We start from the raw sequence: 26,338 nt of genomic DNA, 5'->3' as shown, positions 1-26,338 counted from the left end.
GAGCCAGAAATCCCCCTTCCTCGGAATTGACTCCCCTGCAAGTTGCACCTGGAGACGGTATTAAAAGGATTTAGTGGTCGGTAGACATCTTCTGCATGAAAGAGGGAGTCTGATTGCACTGTGACACGAGGGTGAGTTTGCTGAATCATTCAGCTCTTGTGTTTTCAAGTGCTGTAATCTGTGGGTTTAAGATTTCAACTCATCTGATATCTCACTGTACGAGAGCTTGAATCTAGCGTCGTATTTTCCAGTGTCAACAAAAAAAAAACAGCCGCTGTAGGCGCAGTGCTCCTGCAATTTTCACCTGAGACCTTCAGATCAAGTGGACTCGGGTATCCTGTTAATCATCATGTTTATCCGAACGCCGCTGGTCACCTCTGGCTGCCAACTACACTGTAATTAACTGAGTCCTGTGGCGACGCAAGGAGTAGCACTTCCACAGTAAACAAGTCCATTTACAGAATGTAGGCGCTGATTTCCATCCCAGATCCGAACGGGACATCAGGACACTGCTCGGGACAGTCCCGCATCATGCGCAGGGCCTTTCGGGTCACCGTGGTTTAGCTAAGGCTATTATGATATGGGGCACACCTACCTGCTGACTCGGTGAAAACCCTTCTGTTGCCTCTGAACGGCAGCTTAGTCCTGGTACAGACTCTGCTGAGCCCACTCACCCGTCCTTATCGCTAATGGCACTTGATGATATTGAACTCGAGGAGCCGTAGCTTATGCCAAGGACAATTTCATAAGCATCATAATGTCCATAGTATTAAATAGGAATTAGGCTGCGGGGTACAGCCGCGCTTTGTTCTTCTCTGGAGGACGCAGAGGAACATTTTGCATGCCGGTGATGTCACGCTGAACGCTAGGTTCGCTCTGTTAGGGACATTTTGATTAAACCTTTACTGTTATGCTCCCTCACTTTCCATTACTCGCTGGAAACATTTTCCTATTTCACTTCAACAATGAGGCCCTCTCCTCTCTCCACGGCCTTGAAAAACATGGACCACGTGTTCCTCTTGGCCATGCAAATGACCATAGAAGTGTGGTTTGCCGGCATGAAATGGTAATAAATGGAAATGCAGCCACTCATGTTTGCGCTGGTCCGTCACGGCCATTTGTGTTTCTGCTTTATTTTGCCGACAACACCTGGCTGATGCCACAGCAAACGTTGTCACGAGGCTCGCGACCAATGGAAACCCCGGGTAGCTTATCGTCTCTGCCGAGCAAATACAAGCAGCCAAGATAAACTGCAGCGCACGGACCGAGCGCACAGATACCAGACTAATGGGTTACACGCCTGGTATTCAGAGGGCAAGCCAATGACTTTCACTCGAGACGCCCCAGTCCCGCTGACTCTCATTCAATTAAGCGGACTGACCAAGATAATGCCGCTGCCAGCTGGCCTTAGTAAGCGTCAGTAATCCATAAAGTCTAGGACTGTAGTGCTGTTCTTCACATCTCTGCTTTATCAGGTCAGCCTGTCGGTCCGCTGTCTGGACTGAGAAGACGAAGACGTCTTGCAGGAATAAACAGGATGTACAGCAGGGTTTGGATCTTTGGGTTTTATTAGGTATGTGGTCCTGTGTAGCTAAAAAACATCAAATATGTCACTCTAAGTTATGACAATTCTGTCGACAAAGTGAGCAGCCATTGACAGCCACACACCCAGGCCGTCTGGTGTTAAACTATGCCATCTTTTTCAGCCAGATTAAGACTAACCTTTGATCAAGCTCTACTTCGATCATTTTCTTTTGGCCCTGGAAGAACTGCAGAAACAGAACCTGGGTCAGTCAAGGTGCACAGCAGGGCTTATCTCTGAGGTGAAAACATTGGGCACTGTATGGTCCCTTCCTACCTGCTGACCATCTGTCTTTCCCTTCATGCATTGTGCTGGAAGCTCGACCGCTAAGCCCGGCGTGAACTAAGCCAGGCCTGCAATGCACTGTCGGCGTAATGCACCAGCAGAAGCTAAGCTAGCCCGAGCCACGGCCGAAACCAGACGAAAAGCAAAACTGCATGCATCGCCTCTTACCTCTGCTGGAGTTTTCCAAAGCGGTCTTTATGGCGAAGCAGTTCCTCATGCTCTTAAAATGTGGATGTTGTGGTACGACAGAGGTAGTAGGTTTCTCCCCAGGATGACAGCAGGGGAGAAGGAGGGCTGAGTCGTCTAAAAGCAGGTTAGCGTGACACATCCATCTCTTGAAAGCTAATTTGGTGGAGCACACTGCAATAAATACATGGTTAGGTGCTCCAGCTCTAAGTACATCTTTGTTCTTTGAAAGCTAAGCAAATGAAGCAAATGTTTGTGTTTTGATAATTGACTTAAAACTTTCCATTGATTCTCAGACTTTATTGATTTTCTATCATCTTCTATCACGTTAACTCAACAATTGATCGTCTTAAAGCAGATTTTGCGCATCACCCGCCTGAATAATAGCAAACGAACAGTTGCTTGGCCAGCAGTTCAATTTGCTGGGCATATTGCACAACAGACACTCGTCTATATATACAGTATGGGAAGAGACATGCGGTCATGTTGCTGCATGATTATCATCGTACCCCTCACCCACATGGCAGCCTTTCTGATCTTCAGTCCTCACCATTTGTTATGAAGACCTTTGCCTGTGGAGTCCCCTGTGGAGATCTTTTTTCGATGACCCCAACCGACCCTTATCCAAACTGTTGGCCCACTCGAATTTTATGAAAAGCTCTCAGTGCTGCAAACCAACGCTTTCTCCACAAAAAAAATACAAATTGGCTGTGTTCCCCCATCCATTCCATCGTTTGAGGCCAAGCCATTTCCCATACTGACTAAGTAGGTTAGCTTGATCGCAGACTTCTTCTGGCTTCTAAAAATACGAAGGGATTAATTGTGAAAGGTCAGATCTGACATGATTCTCTTACCTGACTTTCTCTTTCCGCAGCGATTGGCTGTCTCCCCGGGGAGATGGTGTGAAATTAAATCCCGCCTTGGAGAGCGGAGCCCGGGCATCGGAAGCTGCTCATCTCATTTCACATGATCAGCGCTAAAGTGGGACAATATGATTAGCGAGACAATGGTCAGGATTCATAGGCTTGGAGCAGTTTAGCGTTTTTCTGGGCGATTTCAAGGACGAGCATCTTTCGTCGTCTCGGGAAAATCAATCTGTCCTTTCGACCGGAAAAAAAAAAGAAATCAATCGCAGCCTGGAAGATGTCTTTATTCGTAACACAGGACATATGGTCTTTTTGAGTTCCTCCCTTTGATGTTTAAGACATCAAAACAAAACTACAAAAAAGAATTCAGACGTCTTCAAGACACGGGATGATCTTTGTACATCTGCAGGCCAAAGATAATGAACACCTGTGTCAGGGTTTTTGTCTACTTCTTCCCTTTACAGTGGTGTGGATGGAGTACAAGTCTCAACATGCCTTCGTTAAGATCAAGTTCAGATATCGTTCTCACAGTACTTCTTGGTGTTTGCTCCCGGTCTTTCCGGGTAAAACGGGGGAATCTTTCAACCAGAGCTGCATGTTTTTACAACCCTTGTCCTCCTTCAGTCTGGTGTCCTCTCAACTCCCTGTTTTCCCGCCCCCGGTTCGCTGAAAAACATTTCCAGATGTGCCAAGAAAAGAGCTCCTTGCGCAGTAGCTTGTTGATGGGTTTTGTAATGCCCGAGCTAAAGGTCAGTTCCTCAGATTGTTGCGCCACCTATTGTCCCCCTTCTCTCCCGAGACGACAGACGGACACAGAGCGTTCACAAGATGAGCACACTTCTCCACCGTCTCACGCCGTGGAAGCTTTTTTGGCTTTGTGTGCAATACGCCGGAGAGCCTCGCACAATGGCTACACAGCCGCGGTTGGGGGACTTCAACTCAAGTGGTTTCTGCACAACCTCACAGCTGCCTTTTCTCTGGTTCACCAGCCCTGTACACCCCTCTGGGGCAGTGTGCACACACATTCAGATTGACATGCAGACACAAACACTGTTAACGCCTGTTGAAGCCCATTAGACAAACGGTTGCCCATCATATTTAGCAAAGCGTTTCCTCACTCTGTTTCTCTCCTTCTCTGTCTCCATTTCAGATCGCTGACAGGAAGTGCCTTGTGAGACGACATCTTACTTGAAAATCCCCCGGCCGTTTTCCCGATTTTGCCCTTTCTCGGCTGCAAACCTGACCCCTGAACTGTTTGTGTGACCCCCCAAGCGAAGCGGGCGGAGCTACCGCACTGCTGGCCGAGGTGCCAAAGCTCCGAGACAGTAGGTCGCGAAGACTTTTAAACAAGCCACATGCTTTGTGTTCGAAAACTGTGCCATTGCACCTCGAAATAGCACCACTTTTGCCCCCCTCCAAACACCCACCCTTGCACAGATATCATCACTCATACGAAGGTCATTTTGGAGACGTTGGTACGAGTAGAGCTTGTCTCTGAGCATGCCCCCTCTGCCGTGTCAGAGGTCTGCACCCGGGACGGACTGATTGATGAACAATTAGCTGTGCGACTGACGAACCCCACAACAGCAGTGCAGTCCCATGCGCCGGACACCGAGACTTTTGCCAGTCCATTGCCTCCACTTTCCTGTCCGCGAGGACAAACCCCATCCACTGACCTGAAGCAGATCATCTCTAGCCGCATGTTCCTTCGCTTTTAGTCGTTCTATTTTTTTTCCCCACTGGAACACTCTGAAAACCTCCTCCTCAGAGGATAGCCTCCTCCTAAAAGACCAAGTGGCTCCACTCCACCCCAGCTTCCGCAGCCGGCGTTGCTGACATGGCTCTAAACATTGCCTCGATGCGGGACACAAAATGGCTGACTCTGGAAGTGTGCCGGCAGTTTCAGAGAGGGACTTGTTCGCGCAGCGACGAGGAATGCAAATTCGCCCACCCGCCCAAAAGCTGCCAGGTGGAGAACGGAAGGGTGATCGCCTGCTTTGACTCGTTAAAGGTGAGGACTTTTTAGAGTTCCATTGGGATCCATCCTCTACTCTTATTCTACCCCCCCCCCCCCCAGAGTATTACAAGCAGAATGAATGTCATGAATGCCGACATCAGGCGTTACAGCTCTGTGGTTCCTAATGGTCGATGGGTGTAGGTTGTCTGCTCAAATTAGCAGGTGTGTCAGGTCTCCACGCCGCTCTGCAGTTAGAAGACCAGTCTGACCGATGAAGCTAAAGGCCAGAGAGGTCCGTTGTCATGTTCACTGCCACCACAGGTGTGTGTGTGTGTGTAGTTTTATACGGTAAGTTCTTCTAATGTTACCATGCCGCGTCCATCATCTGTGTATGTGGGTGAACATCTGATCGCCTGAAGTCATTCCAGGGCTTCTATTCCTGGGTGCACGTCAGCTGTTACACACAACCAACGACCAACATAAACAGCCAGAGCCTGCTGTGTAATGTATGGGTCTCACGGATCCATTTTCAAGACGAGGTTTTCCTGTCAGAATCTCACTTTCTTCCCATTGACTACATTTGGTTGATACAGAAATTCACTTGAGGCCTTAAACTATTTATTCCTTTCATAAAGCCCGAGTTTATCTGTTGACCCCTCTCTTATTGCACAGTTTGCTCTTCATAAGTGGTCAAACATCTTAAATTAGCTTAACACTTTCAAAGTCCTCCCCAATTATAGCAAGGCCGCGTCATACCAGCCCCGACATGCTGCAAATAAAGCAACTGCATCCAGGACCAACCCATTATTTTCAAGCTGCGTTGAAATAATAAAAAAAACAGCAGTGACAATGATAAATAGCCAAAGAAACTAGAGCAGAACACTGAAACCGGGCTGAACCGAAGCTGCGTATCACAAATACAGCAGTGCAGTGTGGCGTGTGCGTTGCACTTTTTTCAAGGTTGTGTCCGAGGCCACAGAGACTCGATTCCCATCATGCACTGGGCCGTCCTTGAGTCCGACGTGGCAGACGTTCCTCTGTGATCCCTCCTGAACGCTCCTGGTTAGCTTTCCACAAGATCTCTGGAGTGTGCGTCGAAGCAGCCCTCCTCGTTACGAGCCTCCTCGCGGCTCTATTTATTTAGTCCACGCTGTGAAAACAAGCGGCAGCCATGATGCCGTCAGGCTCGACCGAGCTATCGCCCGCAGCCGCTCTCAGTGACATCCCTTCCCAGATGCCAGGTTTTGCGCGCCGTAATGCCGTTACGGTTTGACGAGCTAACGGCTCGCTCCAGTCGGGATCGATTTGCCGCCGCACATGACATGACTTTGCTGTTCCATGAAAGCTCCCAACCAGCCGTCCCCGACTGAGGGGAACTAGATCTTTTCCTCTACAAAATAGTGGCTTTGAAGGCAATCTGTTATTCATGCATCATCTGTACCTCAATGTCCTGTAACCCCTCTTCTGGGCTTCGCCCCTGTGACCCTACTGTACCAACGCTTACGATATGTTCCTTTTAATGTTTAATTTTGCTGCTGTCGTTGGCAAATGCAGCTGATTTGTAGGCCGATCTGACTGTAAGTGCAGCCTCTGTCTCACTCTTTCTGCCACTCTTTTCGCCATACAACCCGGTGACAGATCGAGAATACAGGATTCTCTGTACTTTTAACTCGAACTCGCCTCCTTCCACCCCCCCCACAAAGACTCTCCTCGTGAGACAGCCCAGAGAATGAATGCTTTATTATGCATCGGGAAAATGTGTTTCGCTCCACGGCAGGCTGATTTCCAGCCCATTACGCCCGTATCGTCTTCCTGGGTCTTCTCATCTGATAGGGTTATCATGCCAGGGTGGTGTGCTGCCAGGCGGGACCTGGCCAATGATCAGAAGGGGTCCTTTTCCTGAACACGTGAAAGGTGCAGGAGAGGAGTAGAGTAGGCAAGCAGCAGTGGGCAAGCACGCCAGCTCTGTGGAGACTTTCTCTGGCTGTTGTTTTCAGAAAAAGAAAGTTGCTGGGTACAAATTACATTTGCGAGCGTAATTCAGTTATTCCCCCCGTGTGAGCGTCCGTCCTTATTGATGAGACCTGGAGAACAACCGGGCCTTTCAGGTTTCTGATCGGGAAGTCACGCGGCATTTTTCTGTCAGTGTGCTTCGCATGGGACGAATGACGATGAGGAGTCATTCCTGCTTCCTCGGATCAGAAAGCTCGCAGCTTCCCGACTCCGCCGCTCTCAGCACTTCTATGGCGTCACGTCTGGGGAATTTTTTGTCCTCCTGCTCGACACTGTGGGCTTTAGAAATAGTCTCTCCGTGCTACATTTGTCATCTCCCGAAATAGGACGAGCCGCTTCATCTCTGTCCGACTACAGCTGCATCCGCGGTTGTTTTGGTCCACGCGAAGCGGCTCGCCGGGTACCGTTCCTTTGAGACGTGACGTGAAGATCTTTCTCTTTAAAATCCATATCACTTGAGGTTCATCTCCGCTTTACCTTTTTGAATTAGGAGACGTGCAGACAGAGACAGGTGTGGTGGCTGCCACGCACAATGTCTTGTTAGAATACAGACAGTAGATGTTCAAACAGACTCCCATACATGTAGGTGATTTAAAAGTCTGCGTTGTGTTTCCTCCCGGCGCTCTAAAAGGCCGCTCACCTCCACGCCGCTTGTGCGTTTGACGTGCTTGTCAATGCACGAATGTGACACAACACGCGCGTGCGATAAAGCAGATAATAAGCAGCTCACAGTGAGATTGGGATTAAGATTTGTCAATTATGCATACAGTGTAATTATTTAGTTTGAGCCAGCGGCCCAGATGTCTGATAAGGTGGTCTGCTCAGATTCTCTCCCCCACTCTTTCTCTCTGTAGCAGATTTTACCAGGTGACCTCCACGCCTGACTGAACTCCAATAGTCTGCGAGGGGGGGGGGGGGCGAAGCAGGAGAAGCAATAGCGAGGTACTTTCAGGTGTGTGGGGCAATTTTCTCATCTGTGTCCCGGACTCTAAGCGGTGTGCCTCACTCCAAGAGAACTCCAAGAGCTCCAAGAGAACCTACGACAGCTTAATGTTTAGAGACTCCCTCTGGGCTTATTGCGTTTGCATTTTTTTGGGGGGAGGGGGGGAATCCTCAGAAGCCTTAGTGAACATGAACTTTATGCCCATGGCCTCCCCCTCCGCCCCCCTCCTCCTCCTCCGCTCTTGTTTTAAAAGATGGGCTCGGCCGCATTCCTCAGCGTAATCCTCTCGAACTGGGCCACACCCTGGGCAGAGCAAACATGTGGAGGGGAATGCTCGCGGCACAGCGGGAGTCTGTGTTCCCCCCCGAGGGTCATTCACACAGACACAATGAGGCACTGACTTGGGCTTAACGCCGGGGGGGGGCTGCAGCGGACGCGGCGCTCTGATGAGCCCCAAGAGACCCCTTTAACGGGGCCTCTTCCTACACAGACACATGCGCGCACACTTCCCTGTCTTCCCCGTGCAAACCCATGCCAAATAAAATTTGATACGTGCGATTCCCCCCACCTCCCCGAAAACAAAGTTCCAAAGATAGGACGGGGTAAGAGGGAGGGAGGAGGACATCAGATCAGCTTCCTGTTGGAGTCCCTTGACCCAGGTCCAGTTAGCCAGAGGAGCTGATATTGGAGAGTACATGTTGGCATTTTAGTTGGGCCACTACTCTGACCCGTGTGTGTGTGTGTGTGTGTGTGTGTGTGTGTGTGTGTGTGTCTGCCTGATCCCCAAGTTTCTCCGTCTCCCTCCGGCTCCAGCTGCAGAAATGGATTCTCCGAATATTCATACATTACATGTCATTCTTGAAAGGACTTTCGTTGAATACTCAATTCTGATTGGTCAATCACGGCACTTTAAGGGCTGTTATTTTTGGGCCGCTGCTATGAATAGCAGTCAGTTGCTGTGGACACAGGACTATTTTCTTTCGCGGAAGCACTAAAATAATTCGCGCAGACCTGCGTTTGGTTCTGCTGGTTTACAGTTTTTCATTTTTTTGGCAACAGGAATCTTTGGTGGACATTTTTGCCCTTTTATGTGGGCAGCCACACTAAAAATACGACACAGAAACAAACAACTGAGAATAGTCGGGTAGTGGAACATGTGATGGCAGCTTTGTGTCTCAAATCAAGCAGGAATATTCCAGACATGCTGCGAAAGTGCAGTTAGAATATTGATATATATATATATAATGATAATGACACCAAAGGGACTGCAAGTCATGGGGTTAGTTACATAATATCAGTCTGCTCTTTCTCCACCACTCTGCTCATACACAGCCTTTGTTATATCATATACTGGAGTTGTGTCTTCTCTTCAAAACAGAAAATGTACGCCACTGCTGTCGGGCATGTCGATTTGAATAGTAGGTGTTCGTCACCCGGTGAGCCACCTGAAACATGATGGAGAGACTGAAAATCTGCCCATCTGCTGTACCAGTGTCTCACCTGATCTCAATCCACCCACCATCTCTGAGTCATCCTCTGTCTTTCCATCTCTCTCTCTCTCTGCTGCCCACAGTGCTGATAAAGAGCTAGATTCTCTGCGTCTAAATAAATAAACTTAAATCAGTGCTGCGGAATCAATGCCATCCTCACATTTGGTAATTTCCAACCCGGCTGGACTCAGACTCTCCTCACTGCTGCAGTAGCCGGCGCCGTTGTGAGCGAACCTCCGCAGTAAAGCTGAAGGCAGGCGGGAGGCTCGACCTTTAGTATCGGCCTCATTAATTATCGACGCGCAGTTTCATCATCCCTCATCAGACAGACTCGGGTTGAACTAATCGAACTTCTTCTAAAGGTGGCATTTATTTCTCCGCTTTGTATCCTGCCGTACATGATTCTATTCCATATGTATATTAGTTTTCATGAGAAGATCCCTACCGCTAGGTCCTGTGTTCCTCGTGTTGCCGGTGTACAGTACAGACCCATATGGCGTTCTGCTGTGGCCCGTATTACACATAGCAATGTATCACTGCTTCACGAAATGTGTTGACTCCTCCCACCTGGCTCCTTTTGAAATCTCCTCTGATTATACAAAATTACACTTGCAAAGACACCGAGCTCAAGATGCTCTACAATTCACACCCAGTCACCCCCAGCTCACACACGCACACACACGCACACACACACACACACACACACACACGCCTGGAGCTACAAACAGTAAGACAGGCGGGCCCAGCTGTCTCCCAGGGGCACGCCTTCATAATGAGACAGAGATCTTCTTAATTGGCTCGATTAATGAGGCAACAGAAATGCAATCTTTAGGGGCCCTCCACTTCTTTGTCTGAGTGACTATTAGCCTGTGTCAAACCCACCTCAGCGGGACATCCCCGATCCCACGTGAAGACGTGTCAGCACAGAAAATGTCTCGGCCTATATGCTGCTATGTCAGCATCTAAATCCTTACAGTGAGGAGTACGAACGGCACTGACAGTGATTGACATGAGCCGTGTATGAACTCATTCCTTCTCCGAGAAGCGTTCTCGTTCTGACTCGGGTCTTAGTTACGGCTACCGAGTATCATCGAGACTTCTCCAGTCAAACAATACCTGCTTTTGATTGTTTTTTCACCCAAATCTAGAGAGACTGAAGGACTCCGCATTAACATTGGAACTTTCTTGCGAAACACAACCTCCAAACTAGCACTTAAGAAGCTGGTGCTTTCTTCCCCGCACGCTTACTTCAAATTCTAATCTGAGCCCTCACCGTCCACATCATGAAGAGGCAATCATCTACTCATTAGATGGAGTCAGAGTGATGAAATAATGCAGGTAGTCTGAAAAAACGGCTGATTACCCCAAAAACAATTCTGCCGCTGCAGTTACAGTCGACAATTCATTCGATGCCAATCTAACGAGCTGAGGGGCGAGGTATTGTTGTGAAGGTCTTCATACCAATAAACACTCTGCTAATTCAGATTTGAATGGTTCTTGAATGAGGCTTTATTGACGCAGGACCAGGATGAACTCGACGTCGATCATTTAAGCAGAAATCATAGTTTTTGTTGTCACAGGGAACAACAGCGTACACACCCACGTTTATTTCTGAGATCCGGGAACGCGGTGACGTCAGCGCAGAGAATAGAAACACAAGCTGTCAAAGCTTCAGAATCTCTCGATGCCCCAAAACACGCACGATAATGTGTGCTATTCTCAGCAGGGATCGTCTTTTAATACCCGGTCTAAGCTATCGGTATCATTCGTATCACACCCGTCTCCCTTTCCCCTGCCACACAGGGTGGCCATACCATAAAGGTCAACCTCAGGTCACAGCAGCATACCTGTGCCTGTGTGTGTGTGTGTGTCTGGGCAGTGAGGGGGGGGGGCATGCAAAGTTCATGGTCGAAAGTGAGATGGCCAATTTCACACCCAGCAGATGCCTGCAGCGACAGGTGGGGGACGCTAATTGGCAGCGCGCACCGTCACAGTGTAGGGTGAACCCATGGTGGGTGAGGGAATGAGGGAGGGACAGGAGGATGAGAGGGGAGGAAAAGTGGTGCCTGTGTGTGTGGCGTCCATGAAAGGAAGAGCGTCGGGTGTAATGATCAATGTGTTTACCTGCGTCTGACGGTCTGAGATAAAGCACAGCCTGCAGCTCACAGACCCTGGTTTATTGATCTCTTTGACCAAAGGGCACTTATTACTTTAACCAAGCCCCTCTGCCTCAGTGTTCTCCGCCTTATGAGGACTGTTTTCACCACCGCCACAAGAGGCTCAGAGGCTCCTCAGAGAGAGGGCATCCTCAGAGGCCTCATCATCACAAACAACATGCCGATCCCGGCGATGCCGCACCTTATTCCCCTCGGGTTGCACAAGACATTTGTGCACTTGTTATTTCCCCTTTTATCACCAGGTTTTTGCAGGACAAGACGGTATGACTCCGGTCGTGATGTGCAGAGAGCTACGAATTACTGTGAGGCATTACACCCCAAAGAAGATTTAAAGCAGGAAGACGAGTGCGCTTCTAAATTCTCACGCTCTCCGGTACCTCTGTGACATGAATGATGTACCGCTCGACTGTTCTTTTTTTTTTGTCAGCAAGCAACCAAAGCTTTAATCTCCAAACTGGAGAGTAAGCAGCCATCCGACGTTTCGGGCCCTCACTGCTGAGTGTGTTAGAAAGAGGCTTTGATGAATAGATCTGCTCTCTCCCTTCCATCTCATTATCCTCCTTTATCTGTGTTATGGATTTACACAACTCCTCAACGCGCTCTGACACGCGGTCGATAGTGTCAGCGGAGAAAGAAGATGTAGGCTAGCCTCTTTATTTTAAACTTTCTGGCATTGTTTGTATAATTCCCCTCATTGGCATTTGTAGTGGGTTTGTGTTGTTCTTCGAGCGTTGCAGAGAAGCGGCGGTTTTGATCGCCGGGGAGTGATTGAAATTGAGGTATCTGTGAGCAAATGTGAAATTAGGAAATGAAAACGAGGCCCACTGGCTTACTGCTGCTTCCTCTCGGGGCCGTGGCACAGTTCTCCCCGAACTAGGCCGCCAACATCATGTAGCCTATTTCTGCCAAATCTCCCACGAGCGCGGCTGGTTGAAGTTACAGACGGCTGTCATATCGGCGCGGAGCCGACGAGATCCGTCTTCCGAGCATAAGGAAACGGCAGCTTGTCGAAAAGCAGGCTAAGGCCTCCGTCTTTTCTCCGTGACGAGACCGAGAGGTGGCATTGTCATAGCCCAGCCCTTCTTGTGGGTGTGTGTTCGTAGGAGTGTGCATTTGTGGGAGAGTGGGACACTTCGGACGGCGCGATTACGTGCGTACCTGCCAGCTACGTGTCCCTGTATGTGTGTGTGTGCAGATTAGAGGAGCTCTAGGTGGGTTTCATGTCTCAGCAGGTCACAGATGATCAGATTAACTGAAGCAGGGCTCCAGCCTCAAGCTGGATTAGCCGCAGGGACCCACTGCTCTTAAAGGAGTATAGTCTCTACCCTGCAGGAGATGTGGGCACTTTAGTACAGAAAATCCACTCAGCGCTGAATACAGAAAAAGGCTTTTTAGAGCGTCCTCTCAATTGATCGCTGTAAACTTTACTGCGTCTTTTGAATCGCGGTTGTGTTGCGAAGAAGTCTAAATCTGCTGCTATCATCTTCCCTTTTCTTTCAATCAGCCACGTATAACGCCGCCTTAAGTGTCACACTCACTGTAAAACATTTTTGAGTATAGACGCACAGCTGTCACAGCTCCAGAGAAGCTTTCTTAGCCCTCAGTGAGCGAACCGATGCCGGCGTCAACACTAGCATGTGATTTTCACCCCCTCTCTCTCTCTCTCTCCCTCTCTCCCTCTCTCTCTCTCTCTCTCTCTCTCTCTCTCTCTCTCTCTCTCTCGCTCTCCTTGGGTAATCTCAGCAGCGGCAGCACTGCTCCTCCATCTGTGGGATTACACGCTGGTGAAACAAAGGCACTTAATTACTGCTGAGTCAACACAGTCTTACGTGTGTGTGTGTGTGTGTGGCTGTTGTTTCTGAACCGCCCCGGCCTCTGCCCTTTGCGCTGAGGGAGTTTTCTTGTTTGCATTCACTCACATTATCACGAATTGTTCTGCAGTCTGCAAGCCAGGCCACAAACACCTGATCAGGATATATGTAATCAGCTGGGTTTCCTCTCCAGTTTTCCATTTAAATGACTTGTTCTTAGCCACCGTTCGCCGATCGATTCACGTTCTCCATTACCAGCCCAAATGTAAGCAGAAAGCTTTTTGGCTGTCATTTCATAATGGATCCTCAGTGGTTCCCGGTGTCCTGGAGCCTCGCCGCTTCAAACGGGTCCATTAGTCCAAACGGATCCATTAGAGCCCCCAAAAAACAAAACAGGATCCTTAAGAGGGAGCGTTCTCTGTGTTTGAGGATGAAGGGAAGCCCTGTCCATGTGCATCCAGAGGCTCGCTGCTTTACCGGCCGCTAGGATCACTGGGTCTGCTTCTTGTGCTTCTATCCTGTTGGTGTCTTATAGCTGGGGGGCTTTCACAAGAGTGGTCTCCTTGTGAACTGTTATAGGCTGACCCATAACCAGCGGTTCCTGCCCCTGGAAAACAAAACTCTTACGGAGCAAAGGAGAGAAAGAAAGACATTATGACCGAAAGGAACAACTGTTGTTTTCATTGATGCACTAGAAGAAGGCCGACTGTGAGAAAGCAAAGAGGGGGGGGGGGGTTGCTTGTTGGAAAATGGACAAGCCAGTTTCGAGGCATAACTTCCTGGAACCGATCATTCCAGGATCGGTTCCAGGAAGTCGTCCGCGAGCCAAGAAATGCTCTTATTCGGGGTATTTATAGCCACGAATATGAATATTATATGTGTATTATATGAATATTATAACAGAGCGGGCGGCCAAAGGATGAGCACGAGCCACGCGTATTTATCGACATAGCATTCAAGGCGGGGTGTGAACGCGGCGCTGCGAGGACAAGGCATTAAGGGAGAGAGACAAGAAAGCGATACGAGGAGAGAGACAATGCCCCCCACCCCCACCCCCACCCACCTCCTCTGGTCAGTGGAGATACAACAGGTTCTTCGACTGTGCTCTAAGGGGATTACACATATCACAGGCTTCATGTCAGACAAATTAGTGTCAGTTTGTCAAAGCGGGCCTCCTCCCGTTGATCCGATTGTCCTTCTCAGCGCGAGGAGGAAGACTTTGCTGCAGTTTCTCTGTCGGATATTCAGCACAATAATTCATCGATATTGTTTCTCTGGTTTTGAGCGTTGATGAGGGAAAGAAAAGCGACGGCTCATGATGGCGAGGCACCAGGACAGGAGCGCTAGCTTCCTCTGTTCAGGGCCGACAGGAGCCACAGGGACGTGATCTAACGTCGCCTTTACGAGGACGTTTACGGCCCCTCCGTCGGCCTATAGGCAGCCGCTCTCTGTCTCCAGCGGGCCGCGAGGATAGAGCGCCCATTGAGGGCAAAAATGCAAATGGTACAGTGGTGAACGGAGGGGGGGGGGGGCCCACAGCTGAAGCGCTATTCTGCAGAGGGGGTGGAAGACTGGCCCTCTGTGTCTGTGCCACCCACAGACACACAACAGTCATCACGCCGGCCATTCAAAGGCTGAAGAAGGAGGGGGGGGGCAACGAAGATGGCAAGGCAAGGCAAGGCAAGGCAAGTTTATTTGTATAGCACATTTCAACAACAAGGTAATTCAAAGTGCTTCACATAAAACCATTAAAAGCATCAAAACATAAGGCAAAAGAAAAGGAGATTTAAAAACAATTAAAGAAACAGTGTAAGAAATCAAATTCAGTCATAAAAAGTAGAGGAGATTTAAAACATACATTGAAACAATAATTGAAGTAGCCAAGGCCTCTGCTCTGGACCTGTCCTCTGCTACTTTCTTTTAAACTTCGCCCGTTATCAACGATTCATCGGTTAACTCAAGATTTGCGCTCTCGTACAGAAACTCCGTCGAGGATACTCTAAGCAGAGATATCATGTTTTTTCACTGGACGCTACCCACAATCCTGGTGTCCGGAGACTTGATGTCTTGATAAGGTAATTTTCACATGTCTCCCTGAGACATTACGCTGCACGCAATCAACCATACACTGCCGCAATTCTGCAATTACTCGCACACAAACCACGTCAGGAAAAGATCTCTGCCGATCTGCGTTTTATAGTGTACGCCTTGCACGAACTGGGTCCCGGAGGAAATGGCGATATATTGTGCAGTCCTTTTAAAACCATTAAAAGCATCAAAACATAAGGCGAAAAGGAGATTTAACAGCAATTAAGAACAGTGTAAGAAATAAAATGCAATAGTAAAATGCAGAAATGCAGGAAATTGATTAATATATTAATTGAATGTGGTTCAATTAAAGGCAGCAGCAAACAGAAAAGTCTTCAATCTTGATTTAAATGAGCTGAGGGTCTCAGCAGACCTGCAGCTTTCTGGGACTTTGTTCCAGATATGTGGAGCAGCAAAACTGAACGCTGCTTCTCCATGTTTAGTTCTGACTCTGGGAACAGATAGTAGACCGGTCCCAGACGACCTGAGGGGTCGGGATGGTTCGTAAGGCAGCAGCAGATCAGAGATGTATTTTGGCCCTAAACCATTCAGTGCTTTGTAAACCAACAGTAGGATTTTAAAGTCAATTCTTTGTTGGACAGGAAGCCAGTGCAAAGACATCAGAACTGGGGTGATATGATCCACCCTCCTGGTCTTAGTGAGGACTCGAGCTGCAGCGTTCTGAATCAGCTGCAGCTTTCTGACGGACTTTTTACAGAGACCTGTAAACACACCGTTACAGTAGTCCAGTCTGCTGAAGATAAATGCGTGGACAAGTTTTTCCAAATCCTGTTGAGACATAAGTCCTCTAATCCTTGATATATTCTTCAGGTGATAGTAGGCTGATTTTGTAATTGTCTTGATATGGCTGTTCAGGTTGAGGTCTGAATCCATAACTACACCTAGATTTCTGGCTTGGTTTGTGGGTTTTAACATCAGTGACTGAAGCTGAGCGGTGATTTTCAATTGTTCGTCATTGGTACCAAAAACAATTACTTCTGTTTTATCTTTGTTTAATTGAAGAAAATGCTGGCACATCCAGATGTTTATTTGTTCAATGCAGTTACCCAGCCCTTGTATGGGATTATAGTCCCCTGGTGACATCGTTATGTAGATTTGTGTGTCGTCTGCATAGTTATGATAACACACTTTGTTGCGTTCCATAATCTGAGCTAGTGGAAGCATGTAGATGTTGAACAGAAGAGGCCCCAGTATTGAACCTTGGGGAACACCACATGTCATTTTAGTCAGCTCTGATGTGTAATCAGCTACAGACACAAAGTATTCTCTGTCCTTCAAGTAGGATTCAAACCAGTTAAGTGCTGTGCCAGAGAGTCCCACCCAGATGTTTAGTCTTTCTAGGAGTATGGCATGGTCGACCGTGTCGAATGCAGCACTGAGATCCAGTAACACTAAGACTGAACTTCTGCCATTGTCTATGTTTAAGTGGATGTCGTTGAAAACCTTAACAAGAGCAGTTTCAGTGCTGTGGTGCTGTCGAAAGCCTGACTGGAAAACATCAAAGCAGTTATTTACGGCCAAGAAGTTGGTCAGCTGTTGGAAAACCGCTTTTTCAATTATTTTACTTAAAAATGGGAGGTTTGATATTGGCCTATAATTTTTCATCGTTGCGGAGTCTAAACTAGCCTTCTTTAGGAGCGGTTTAATAACTGCTGTTTTTAGGGCTTGTGGGAAGACACCTGAGAGAAGGGATGTGTTTACAATATGTAAGAGATCAGTGGTCATGCAGTTTGAAATATTTTTGAAAAAGTGTGTTGGTAGAATATCCAAGCAGCAGGAGGATGACTTCAGATGTTGTATAATGTCTTCTAGGCTTCTACGGTCGATTGAGTGAAATTGTGTCATGATATTTGAATGGATGTTATTCAGAGATCGGGACAACACATATCCTGTGGTTGGTGTGGAGGCACTGACTGCTTGTCTAATTTTCTGAATTTTGTCAGTAAAAAAGGAGGCAAATTGATTGCATGCCCAGGTGGATTGGAGCTCAGCAGCTACCGACACTGGAGGGTTTGTTAGCCTGTCGACGGTTGCAAATAAGGCGCGTGTATTGTTCTTGTTTTTGGTTATGATGTCAGAGAAGAATGACTGCCTTGCATTTCTAAGTTCCAAATTATAATTGCGAAGTCTCTCTTTATAGATGTCACAGTGAACCTGGAGATTAGTTTTTCGCCACCTGCGCTCAGCTTTCCGACACTCTCGTTTCTCTATTTTGACCAGCGTAGCATTTCTCCAAGGAGATCTTTGCTTACCCGAGACAACCTTCACTTTAGTGGGTGCAATGGCATCAATAATATTTTTAACTTTAAAATTGAAGCCATCTACAAGCTCATTGACTGAGAGGCAAGAGAGGGCTGGTGTGGAGGAGAACTTCTGAATAAATAGTTCACTGGTGTTTTCAGAGATGTAACGCTTTGTCACAACCTTGGTTTGGACATTTGTGTGCAAGGAGATTGCACTCTCAAAGAAAACACAGAAATGATCAGAGAGTGCAACATCAGTCACAGCAACCTTGGAAATGTTTACACCTTTGGTGATGATTAGGTCCAGAGTGTGCCCCTTGTTGTGGGTGGGTCCTGTCACATGCTGAGTCAGATCATAGTTATCAAGGACACCACATAGTTCTATATAATCTCTGTCCTGGCAGCGTGAAGCCCAGTCATTCGGGCCGGTGGTCCCTTTAAATGTGTTATATTATGGGGCGCGAATTATGTTTTTCAGGTGTTTATTTTCAAAATTGTGGTAAAAATGCATTTGAATGACGTTCTGTCAGATTTGCCTTCCTTTAAGGGGAATATCACAGCTGCATCAGCCCTTCATTAGGCCCTCACAGGGTGCCAGAGATACTCTGGTCTGGTTTACATTGTGCACATATTCATTCTGGCGATGTCGTCTGCTCCGTCCAGACATGGGCCGAGTGAGAAGTACAAAGAAGTGGGTCACGGGCGGTTCAGAATGTGCGCGGTCAGAGGGGGAATGTCGCAAGGCGTGTTTTTCTGTCTGCTTCGTTGCCATAGCCGGAGCGTTGCAGCGCGACAGTTATGTTGTGTTTGGGCAGGAGAGATGTTGAGCCCTCCTCAGCGCTCTGTCACTGGGTTTGGATGGATTGGGGGGGGGGGGGGGGTGTTCTCATGCCAGTGTGTTTACTGTGGTGAAAGTTCGCCTTGTTTTTCTCTGTCCCTCTGCTAAAGGTTGGTCAACTGAACATTGTGTGCCCTTGTCTGAGTTGGTGGATCAGTGGAATGCTGAAGGAACTTCATGACAACAAGGATAAACAGCTCAGGAATGTCATTTTTACTGAAAAATCGGCCTTGTTGCCGATGACTGTGGGGATTTGAGGAGCGTGCCAGCAGTGACGTCTCATGGACAGAGCATCTATTTCAAGTGAAAGTCATTTATCTTTGATCTGTCCCTCATTGTTCGGTCGCCTTTTCACTGCGACGCAAGGAGATAATTGCCCAATCTGAATCAAAGCGGGTATTACTGTACCCCAAAAAGCTCACCGCGTTTCTATACGCACGGAGGGCAGCGGGGTGCAGCCCACCATGTGAGAGCGCCCCCCCCCCCCCCCCCGAGAGGTGTCATTTCACCGTGTAGCTGCGTCTCGGCACCGGGTGCGTGCATCACAGAGGTGCCTTGGTGCTTTTCAAAGATCCTTTTCATAGACGGCTGCTCGGAGGCAATGCCCGTGATGAATGGATTTCTGCTCGGCTCCGAGTGGGTGGCTTAGACAGAAGGCACAGTGTGTGTGTGTGTGTGTGTGTGTGTGTGTGTGTGTGTGTCTGCCACCCTCTCAAAGAGATAAAGGTCTAAAAACCAGCCGCGCACTCCGCTGTTTCAGCACCGTCATCGTCATTCTTCTTCTTTTTTTTGATATGTGATGCAGCGCTGCCTTCAGACAAAGCTTACCTCATCTTATGTGCTTAGAATCCCCAAGCGTGGCAGGGAAGCGTCCTCTCGAACTGCAAGCCCGGACCTTCTCTGATGTGCAGTTCTTGAAAATTGGCCCCTCCCGTGTTTTATTAAAGCCCAGAATCACTTTTGCCGTAACGCAGATGTTAGATTTCCACCCTGACCCGGAGCTAATCAGAGAGACGTGACGTGGGTGAGAGCTTTTTAACTGCTGTGCACAGAACCAATAAATGAACACCTCCCCGGGTTTAATGAATGCGCCGTAATACGTGTGTGGAGGCGTGCGTTTTTTTATCAGCATTGGTCCTCGATGACAGCTGCAAATGCCAGGTTGTCTTCTCCAGGAGTGGGTTAGCCCCCCCCCCCGAATATATAGCCTCGGACTACCTGACCTCATATCTCCGGTCACAACGCAGCGGAAATCCTCCTCTTTTTGTGCGCAAACCAAATGTTCTAACATTTCCCCCAAAGGGTATCAGCCATTTTGATGTGCTTTAACCGTATTTATAGCAAATCCATATCCTTTTCATTGAGAGGCCCGGAGACTTCCAGGAGCCAAGGCGAGTAAAAGACAGAATGTGACACTTTTACATGCTACAAGTCAGGTTCACACAGGTCGTACCGTGAAGGGCATACTCCTCTTAACCTCGCAATGATCACACTGGAGATAAAATGCTGTAAAATCTTATTTCAGAGCATTAGAACCAGACTTCCGGTGTCATATTTCACCTTTTAATGTGCATGTGTCAATATTCCTGCCTCCAGGAGCATTGCAGATATGGGAGAGATGCATATATAGTTGTTCTTCATCAGTCCGCACATACTGTATGTGGACTTTAGAGGTATTTCAATTAACTGCAAATAATGAATGTAGGAATAATTGAACGCTGCACTGAATTCTCTCTACGTTTTTAAAATGTATTTTTAAAATAGTGTCGGAAATGCCATTGCCATGACAGCCCCGGCGAAGGTGCGTTTATTTGCTTCTTCCACCTCCAAACTAGACAGCAAAAAAAAGGAAGAGCGAAGAAGGACCGAACCTAATTCATGCAAAGACCTGGCACAATGCTCATGATACATCAGTGAAGGGGAAAAAAGGAGCTTTCAAACAAAAGTTTGACGGAATGAAAGGAGAAGGTTCGTTACGGGTCCAAGGCTCGCACGTCCCCAAACACTCCGCCGCCATTCACCTCATCGCTTCAAACGGGGAATAATGAGGAGCGAACAGCATCTGTCACTCACAGGTTACGGATGAACTGAACGTGGAGCAATAGGGGGAATAAATGACAAAGTGAGCGGTGCGGCGGCGGTGCGGAGCGAATTCATTCCGTGTCCGCCCGTGTATGTGGTCTCTGCTGGGCGACGCTGCGCTTCCCTGCAGACTCGGTTTGGGATGCTGTCCAGAGCTCAGCTTCAGCACCAGCTCCTCTCTCACACACACACAGTCACACACCCGCCCACACAGTTTCCCCTGCACACACACACACACACACGCACTGTTACACCTGCCTACGCATTCTCTCCCTCTTGTGGATGCAGAAAGATTTTTTGGTTGCGGGGTTCAGTGCTGTTCCTCTGGTCTGGACAGGGCTTAGAACTGTGTGTGTGTGTGTGTGTGTGTGTGGGTGTGTGGGCGCCGCGTGTCGTGATCGTGCGAGTTGGTATGTATATGTGTGGGCAGGTGTGATTCTGTGCGTGTGAACCGATGGGAGGGCATCAGTGGAGGCCGGTCCCGTCTCACACGTGACTCTCGTCGTTACAGAGCTGCAGCAGGGCGTCTCTGTGAATGTCAAACCTGTTATCTGTTACACACACACAGCGAAGCAAAAGACCGTAGTTCATATCTCTGTGTGTTTATTACTGCGAAAACAATCATTAGAAACACGCCTGTAGTGTCTGCAGACCTCCTTTATGTCCTTTGTGGTAGCTTCAGATCAGCTGAAGTGCGTTCGATGCTCCGTGAGGTGTCTATCTGTGAGGAAGAACAGGAGAGCCGGGTTTAATATTTCTCTTCCTTTGATGAGACCTGAAGATTATTTGTTATTTACACCGGGAGCACAGGCTTGATTAAAAGTTCTTCTCTGCCTGCCCGCCTCATGTAGAAACACAGTCCGCTCCGTGTTGCTATACAGACTTGAACAGGGTGCTACTTCAAATGCCCGCAGTACAGCGAGCGCCACTCTCGCTCTCTCAAGCCTTTGAGGGAACAGTAAGAATCCATATCATGCTTTTATGCATTTGCATCTCAACCCTGGGGATGTGTTCCAGATATGTGCTTTCCTAAGAATAGTACAAACATATTGTGTGATCTTATGGATTCTTGCTGCACAGCGTTAGCGGAACGCAGCTTCCTCGTCTTTGGACGTACTACTAGCTGAACGCGTTTTTATGAAATGACAAGTTCAGTTCTGGTGACACCCCCCTCTCTCCCCCCTCTGGGCTAATTCCTATCACTCCACTCGGGCCCACATCCTTTCCACCGCTCCTCTACCTCACCTTTACTTTCTGTCTGCCCAACAGTCTCTTTTCCCACCACTGCGTTCTACCCTTCACTTTGTTGCTCCCTGCTGACCCTCGCTGCTCCCGTCCACCCACTCGCCTTCGCAATAAGCACCGCAGTGACGATCCATATTGGATTATTGTGTTTGCCATTAGCCTCTGGGCTGACACTTTAATTGCCTTCATCCACCAGGGTATCCGTAAGCCTGACCCTGCCAAACCCGCATTTGCATTTCCGCAGAGGATACCGGATTGACCTGTGCATCAAAAAAGCCGCAGAGATTTGGTCGTGACGGCGAGTTAGGTAGAGTCAGAACTGGCCGTTGTCCACCTTCCTTCATTTGTGTGCACTGGATGTTGGCTCGTGTGTCCGAGGTGCAGGGCCAAGACCTGCCAGAATTAACAAGCGATTCAGAAACTGCTTATCGTCTGTCATAACAATATTTCTACTGCTGAGCTGAGAGCTACCTGCTGCACCCAGTGGATGAGCACAAACATGTTGTTCGTTTCACGCTCTCCGAGTATGAATATGCATGCTGCCTTCAAGCGCCCGGTGGTTTGGAGTGTGTGTCCAAATCACTGCCCACAAAAGCCACGTCCTGGGGCGGACGCACAACCTGTTTTATGATCAAAACGTAGCTCTTCAGCTCGTTCCGTTGATCAGAGGCCTGGAAGTTTTTCCGGGAAACCGCTAATGACCTTGTTTGTCTCCCCCTCTCTCCCTCCCCGTCTCCCTCCCATCCACGTTGTCGCCCCGCTCAGGGCCGTTGCACGCGAGAGAACTGCAAATACCTCCACCCGCCCGCTCACCTGAAGACCCAGCTGGAGATCAACGGGCGAAACAACCTGATCCAGCAGAAGACAGCGGCCGCCATGTTGGCTCAGCAGATGCAGTTCATGATCCCCGGCACCACCATGCAACCCGTGGTCAGTGCATCAGTACAAATCTCTTTCCATAACTTTCCTGTGATATTTACTCTCACATTACCCTGTTTTCAGATTACAGCTAAGGCTACAAAGACAATGCTTTGTGAGCACACTGCTCAGCTCCTCTCTGGGAGCTGCTCTGCAGTCAGCGGTAGACTGTGGCTGGGCAGCTGCCAGGTGTGAACGTGTTTAACTGCATCTAATGCAACGCTGGGTGCAGCTGAAAGAGAACACGCTTGCTCAGCAAACTCTTCCCAGAATACATAGAGGTTAAAAAAACAACAAGCCTCCTCTTGTTTCTGCCGTGGCTTCCCTCTCCCTTCCATCTTTTTGTTTCCTCTGAAGCCGATTCCCCTCTCTACCTGTCATCTCCCTCACCCACCACTCTGCACCGCTGCGCCCTCCGTTCATTTGTCTCTCGCGCCTCTTTCCTCTGACTTCCGCTTTCTGCCTTTCACCCTCCACTCCCTGCTGTAGAGCAGCATATCTCTAAAAGAGGCGCTGCTCGGGTAAGTGTTGCTAAACTGCCTTTCTCTGTGTGCACAGCAGACGTTTCCAGTCAGCCAGGCCCTTGGCTCCGGTGGCGGTTTGAGCTACACATCGTACCTGACTCCCATGTCCCACAGCATGTCCCACAGCATGGGCCTGGTGCCCGCCGACATCATGTCCAACGCCCCCTGCATCGTCCCCGGCAGCCCGCCCATCTCCGTGACCGGCTGCTCCTCCTCCAACCAGAAACTGCTGCGCACCGACAAGCTGGAGGTGACCCACCCAATCACGGTCGAGCACGACGGCCAATCGTACCGAATGTTGTCTCTGAGGTCGCAAAGTGTATTCATGGTCCCGCCCTACTGGGGTTATGGGTGTGAAAGAGATGCAATGAAAAGGCTCACTCCATAGACATCGAGCCACGTTTCATCCGAAGAGCACGATCAGCCTCCTCACGCGATAGTTCTTCACCTCCGCGTTATCCTCCAGCTCAAGAGCAGCTGATTGTGTTATCCCTCGCAGAAATAATTCAGAAACATGACACAGAGAAAAAGGAGATTGTAGTAAGTTAAATTGGAAATGGCTCAACACTAACTGGTACTTGCTAGACAGCCACATTTAGACCGGGACATTTACCACAACTTCAGCAACCTCCATCTGCCCGCTGGCAAACAACACTGAGTGAGAATAGCTCGCTGATCGAGGAGTGTTGTTTTTCACTACATTTTTAAAGATAAACAATAATCTCCATCAGACCCAGAGGTGATGCGTCGGTGTGTGCCTCTATGTGTTTTTCTCCCGGAGTGCTATCACTTAGCAACTGAATGAAGTTAGCTCTAATGAAACAGTATCCCTGTGAGACACACGCACACGCCCACACGTGCCTAGCATATGTGTGTGTGTGTGTGTGTGTTTGCATAATGTGTGTGCTTTGCATGTGACGATGTGTCCCGGGTCCCAGGGTGCAAGTTATAAGCAGATCCCAGATTGCCGCGACTTTTAATTCTGGTGCAGCAAAATCAAGTAAAACTTTCAGATTCCGTGCGCGAGAGAGAAAAAGAAGGGATGAGAAAAAAATCAAATGTCGTCGTCCAGATTTTGATGGCTGCCCGAGTGACTGTGCTAGTTGGAGGATGACAGGGAATGAATTGAATTGGATGCATTGTATTACGCTGTTGAATATTCTTTCTTGTTCTGAAGGCTCACGGTTTGCGTGTCTCTGTTTTCTCCTTTTGCATGCCCACATCTGTGTGTGTGTGTGTGTGTGTGTGTGTGGGGCTCTCAGGTTTGCCGTGAGTTCCAGCGGGGCAGCTGCGCTCGCGGGGAGACCGACTGCCGCTTCGCCCACCCGAGCGACAGCCCCATGATCGACACCAGCGACAACACCGTCACCGTCTGCATGGACTACATCAAGAGCCGCTGCTCCCGCGAGAAGTGCAAGTACTTCCACCCGCCGGCCCACCTGCAGGCCAAGATTAAGGCCGCCCAGCACCAGGCCAACCAGACAGCCGTGGCAGCGCAAGCCGCCGCCACGGCTGCAGCCATGGTGAGAGCACAGCACTACAGCGCACCCTACTGTACCCTACACACACACACACATGTCCTTATAGCAACAGAACAAAGCCCCCGAGGTTCCTGGTTGCTTTGAGTACTTACAGAGCAGGAACTTATAAGGTCTGGATGAGACAATAATGCTGTTTTATATATACAGTTTACCTTGAACCTTCTGACAAGAGCTTAGCCTTTCATTGTGATACCCATGGCGGCAACAAATAAACAAGTTATTATTGGAGGTTTTATGGTTGTGGAAGAGGAAGAAAACAGAATATATACAGTACTAATAACATTTATATTAGCCCAGGGGTTATGGGCCGAAGCACAGGTTGCTGTACCTCCAGGATTACATACTGTAGCTGTTAGCCGATCGAACGCAGCCCGACACGACACGCCGCTGCTGTGTTGGTTTCTGCTGATCTCAGTCGATCAACTATACCAATTACAACACGCGCAACCACATGAAAGCTCGCTAAACACACACATTACTACAAATCATCCTGGCACGCATGTAAACGCATGCAACATGAAATGTGGAGCGCTGCTTTATTACTGTACGGGGAAAAAAAACACACCTTATTCTAGTGGACTCCAGCGCACGATTCACCAACAACAGCCGTCCCAAAAGTGAGGCCGTTGTATAGAATAAACAGGGTTTAGTGAGACCTAAATGCATCAGAATAATGCCGCAAGAACAATCTGTTGTTATCTCACCGCAGCCCGCTTTTATATTCCAATGCCCTTGGTTCATACAGAGACAATGTGCTGGCTCACCCCCAACCCCCCCCCACGCTCTCAATGATAAGTGTGGCTCTCTGCAGATCAGTGTAAATTGAATCGGGGATGGATGAGGATGTAGCCTCACGGGGGGGGGGGGGGGGGTTTTAGCCTCTTCCGCCTTTAGTTGGAAGAGACAGACAGACGGATGGAGATGCAGGCAAGCAGACAGACAGCGGGATGGGTTTGTCAGAGTGTCTTGTCTGTGCCGCCCCCCCCGGCTCTGAGTGGCTTCTTTTCAATGGTCCTTTGGCTGCTGCACTCGCACACCTTGTACTGCGCCAGTGTGCTGCTGACTCCCCCCCCCCCCCCCCCCCACCCCCCCCCCCCCCCCCCTCCATGGCATGGGCATGCATTCTTTTCTTTCTTTTTTAATACGCGTTGCACATACCTCTTTCATTGGCTGGCTCCATCGCTGCCTGCTCTCTTTGCCCTTCCTCTCCATAAGTCCACGGTGTGGACCGTCGAGCCGGTCGACCGTGAGCCCAGGTCAGTTTCGTTTGTGCATTTTTTTTTTTGCGGCAGCTGCACGGGAGCAGGAAGAACCAGAAGGAATTGAAACAGGCATAAATATCAGAGCCCACGGCACTATAACCTGACGATGACCCGGCGTTTTCTTAAAGGCACATTGAGCACCGTAGCTCAACAACCAGTCAGGTACACAATGCTTCTCAAACAGGAAGATTTAGTTTGTCTGCCCTGTGCATTCTCCTTACAATCAATGCTTCATACTCCTCCTGTCTCCCTCATATGCCCCAGTT

The 26,338-nt window shown here is 48.9% G+C and overlaps 1 protein-coding gene across 8 annotated transcripts in view; it reads left to right on the top strand.

Moving 5' to 3' along the window:
• mbnl2 (muscleblind-like splicing regulator 2) overlaps positions 1-26,338 on the top strand; it is a 39,073-nt gene that overhangs the window by 4,374 nt on the left and 8,361 nt on the right. For 7 of the 8 annotated variants that reach the window (XM_079296687.1, XM_079296690.1, XM_079296693.1 and 4 more), the window contains exons 2-5: positions 4,070-4,930; positions 22,593-22,757; positions 23,304-23,519; positions 24,532-24,792. In XM_079296687.1, coding sequence (XP_079152813.1) covers positions 4,757-4,930; positions 22,593-22,757; positions 23,304-23,519; positions 24,532-24,792 — 816 coding nt within the window. In that variant the 5' untranslated portion in view covers positions 4,070-4,756. The remainder of the gene's footprint in view (positions 1-4,069; positions 4,931-22,592; positions 22,758-23,303; positions 23,520-24,531; positions 24,793-26,338) is intronic. The other variant, XM_079296688.1, reaches the window with a different exon arrangement.

Source organism: Melanostigma gelatinosum (assembly GCF_949748355.1).
Source record: "Melanostigma gelatinosum genome assembly, chromosome: 24".
In the NCBI taxonomy this organism is placed as follows: Eukaryota; Metazoa; Chordata; class Actinopteri; order Perciformes; family Zoarcidae; genus Melanostigma; species Melanostigma gelatinosum.
The sequence above is the reverse complement of the archived record's forward strand: the minus strand, read 5'-3'. Positions and strand labels throughout refer to the sequence as shown.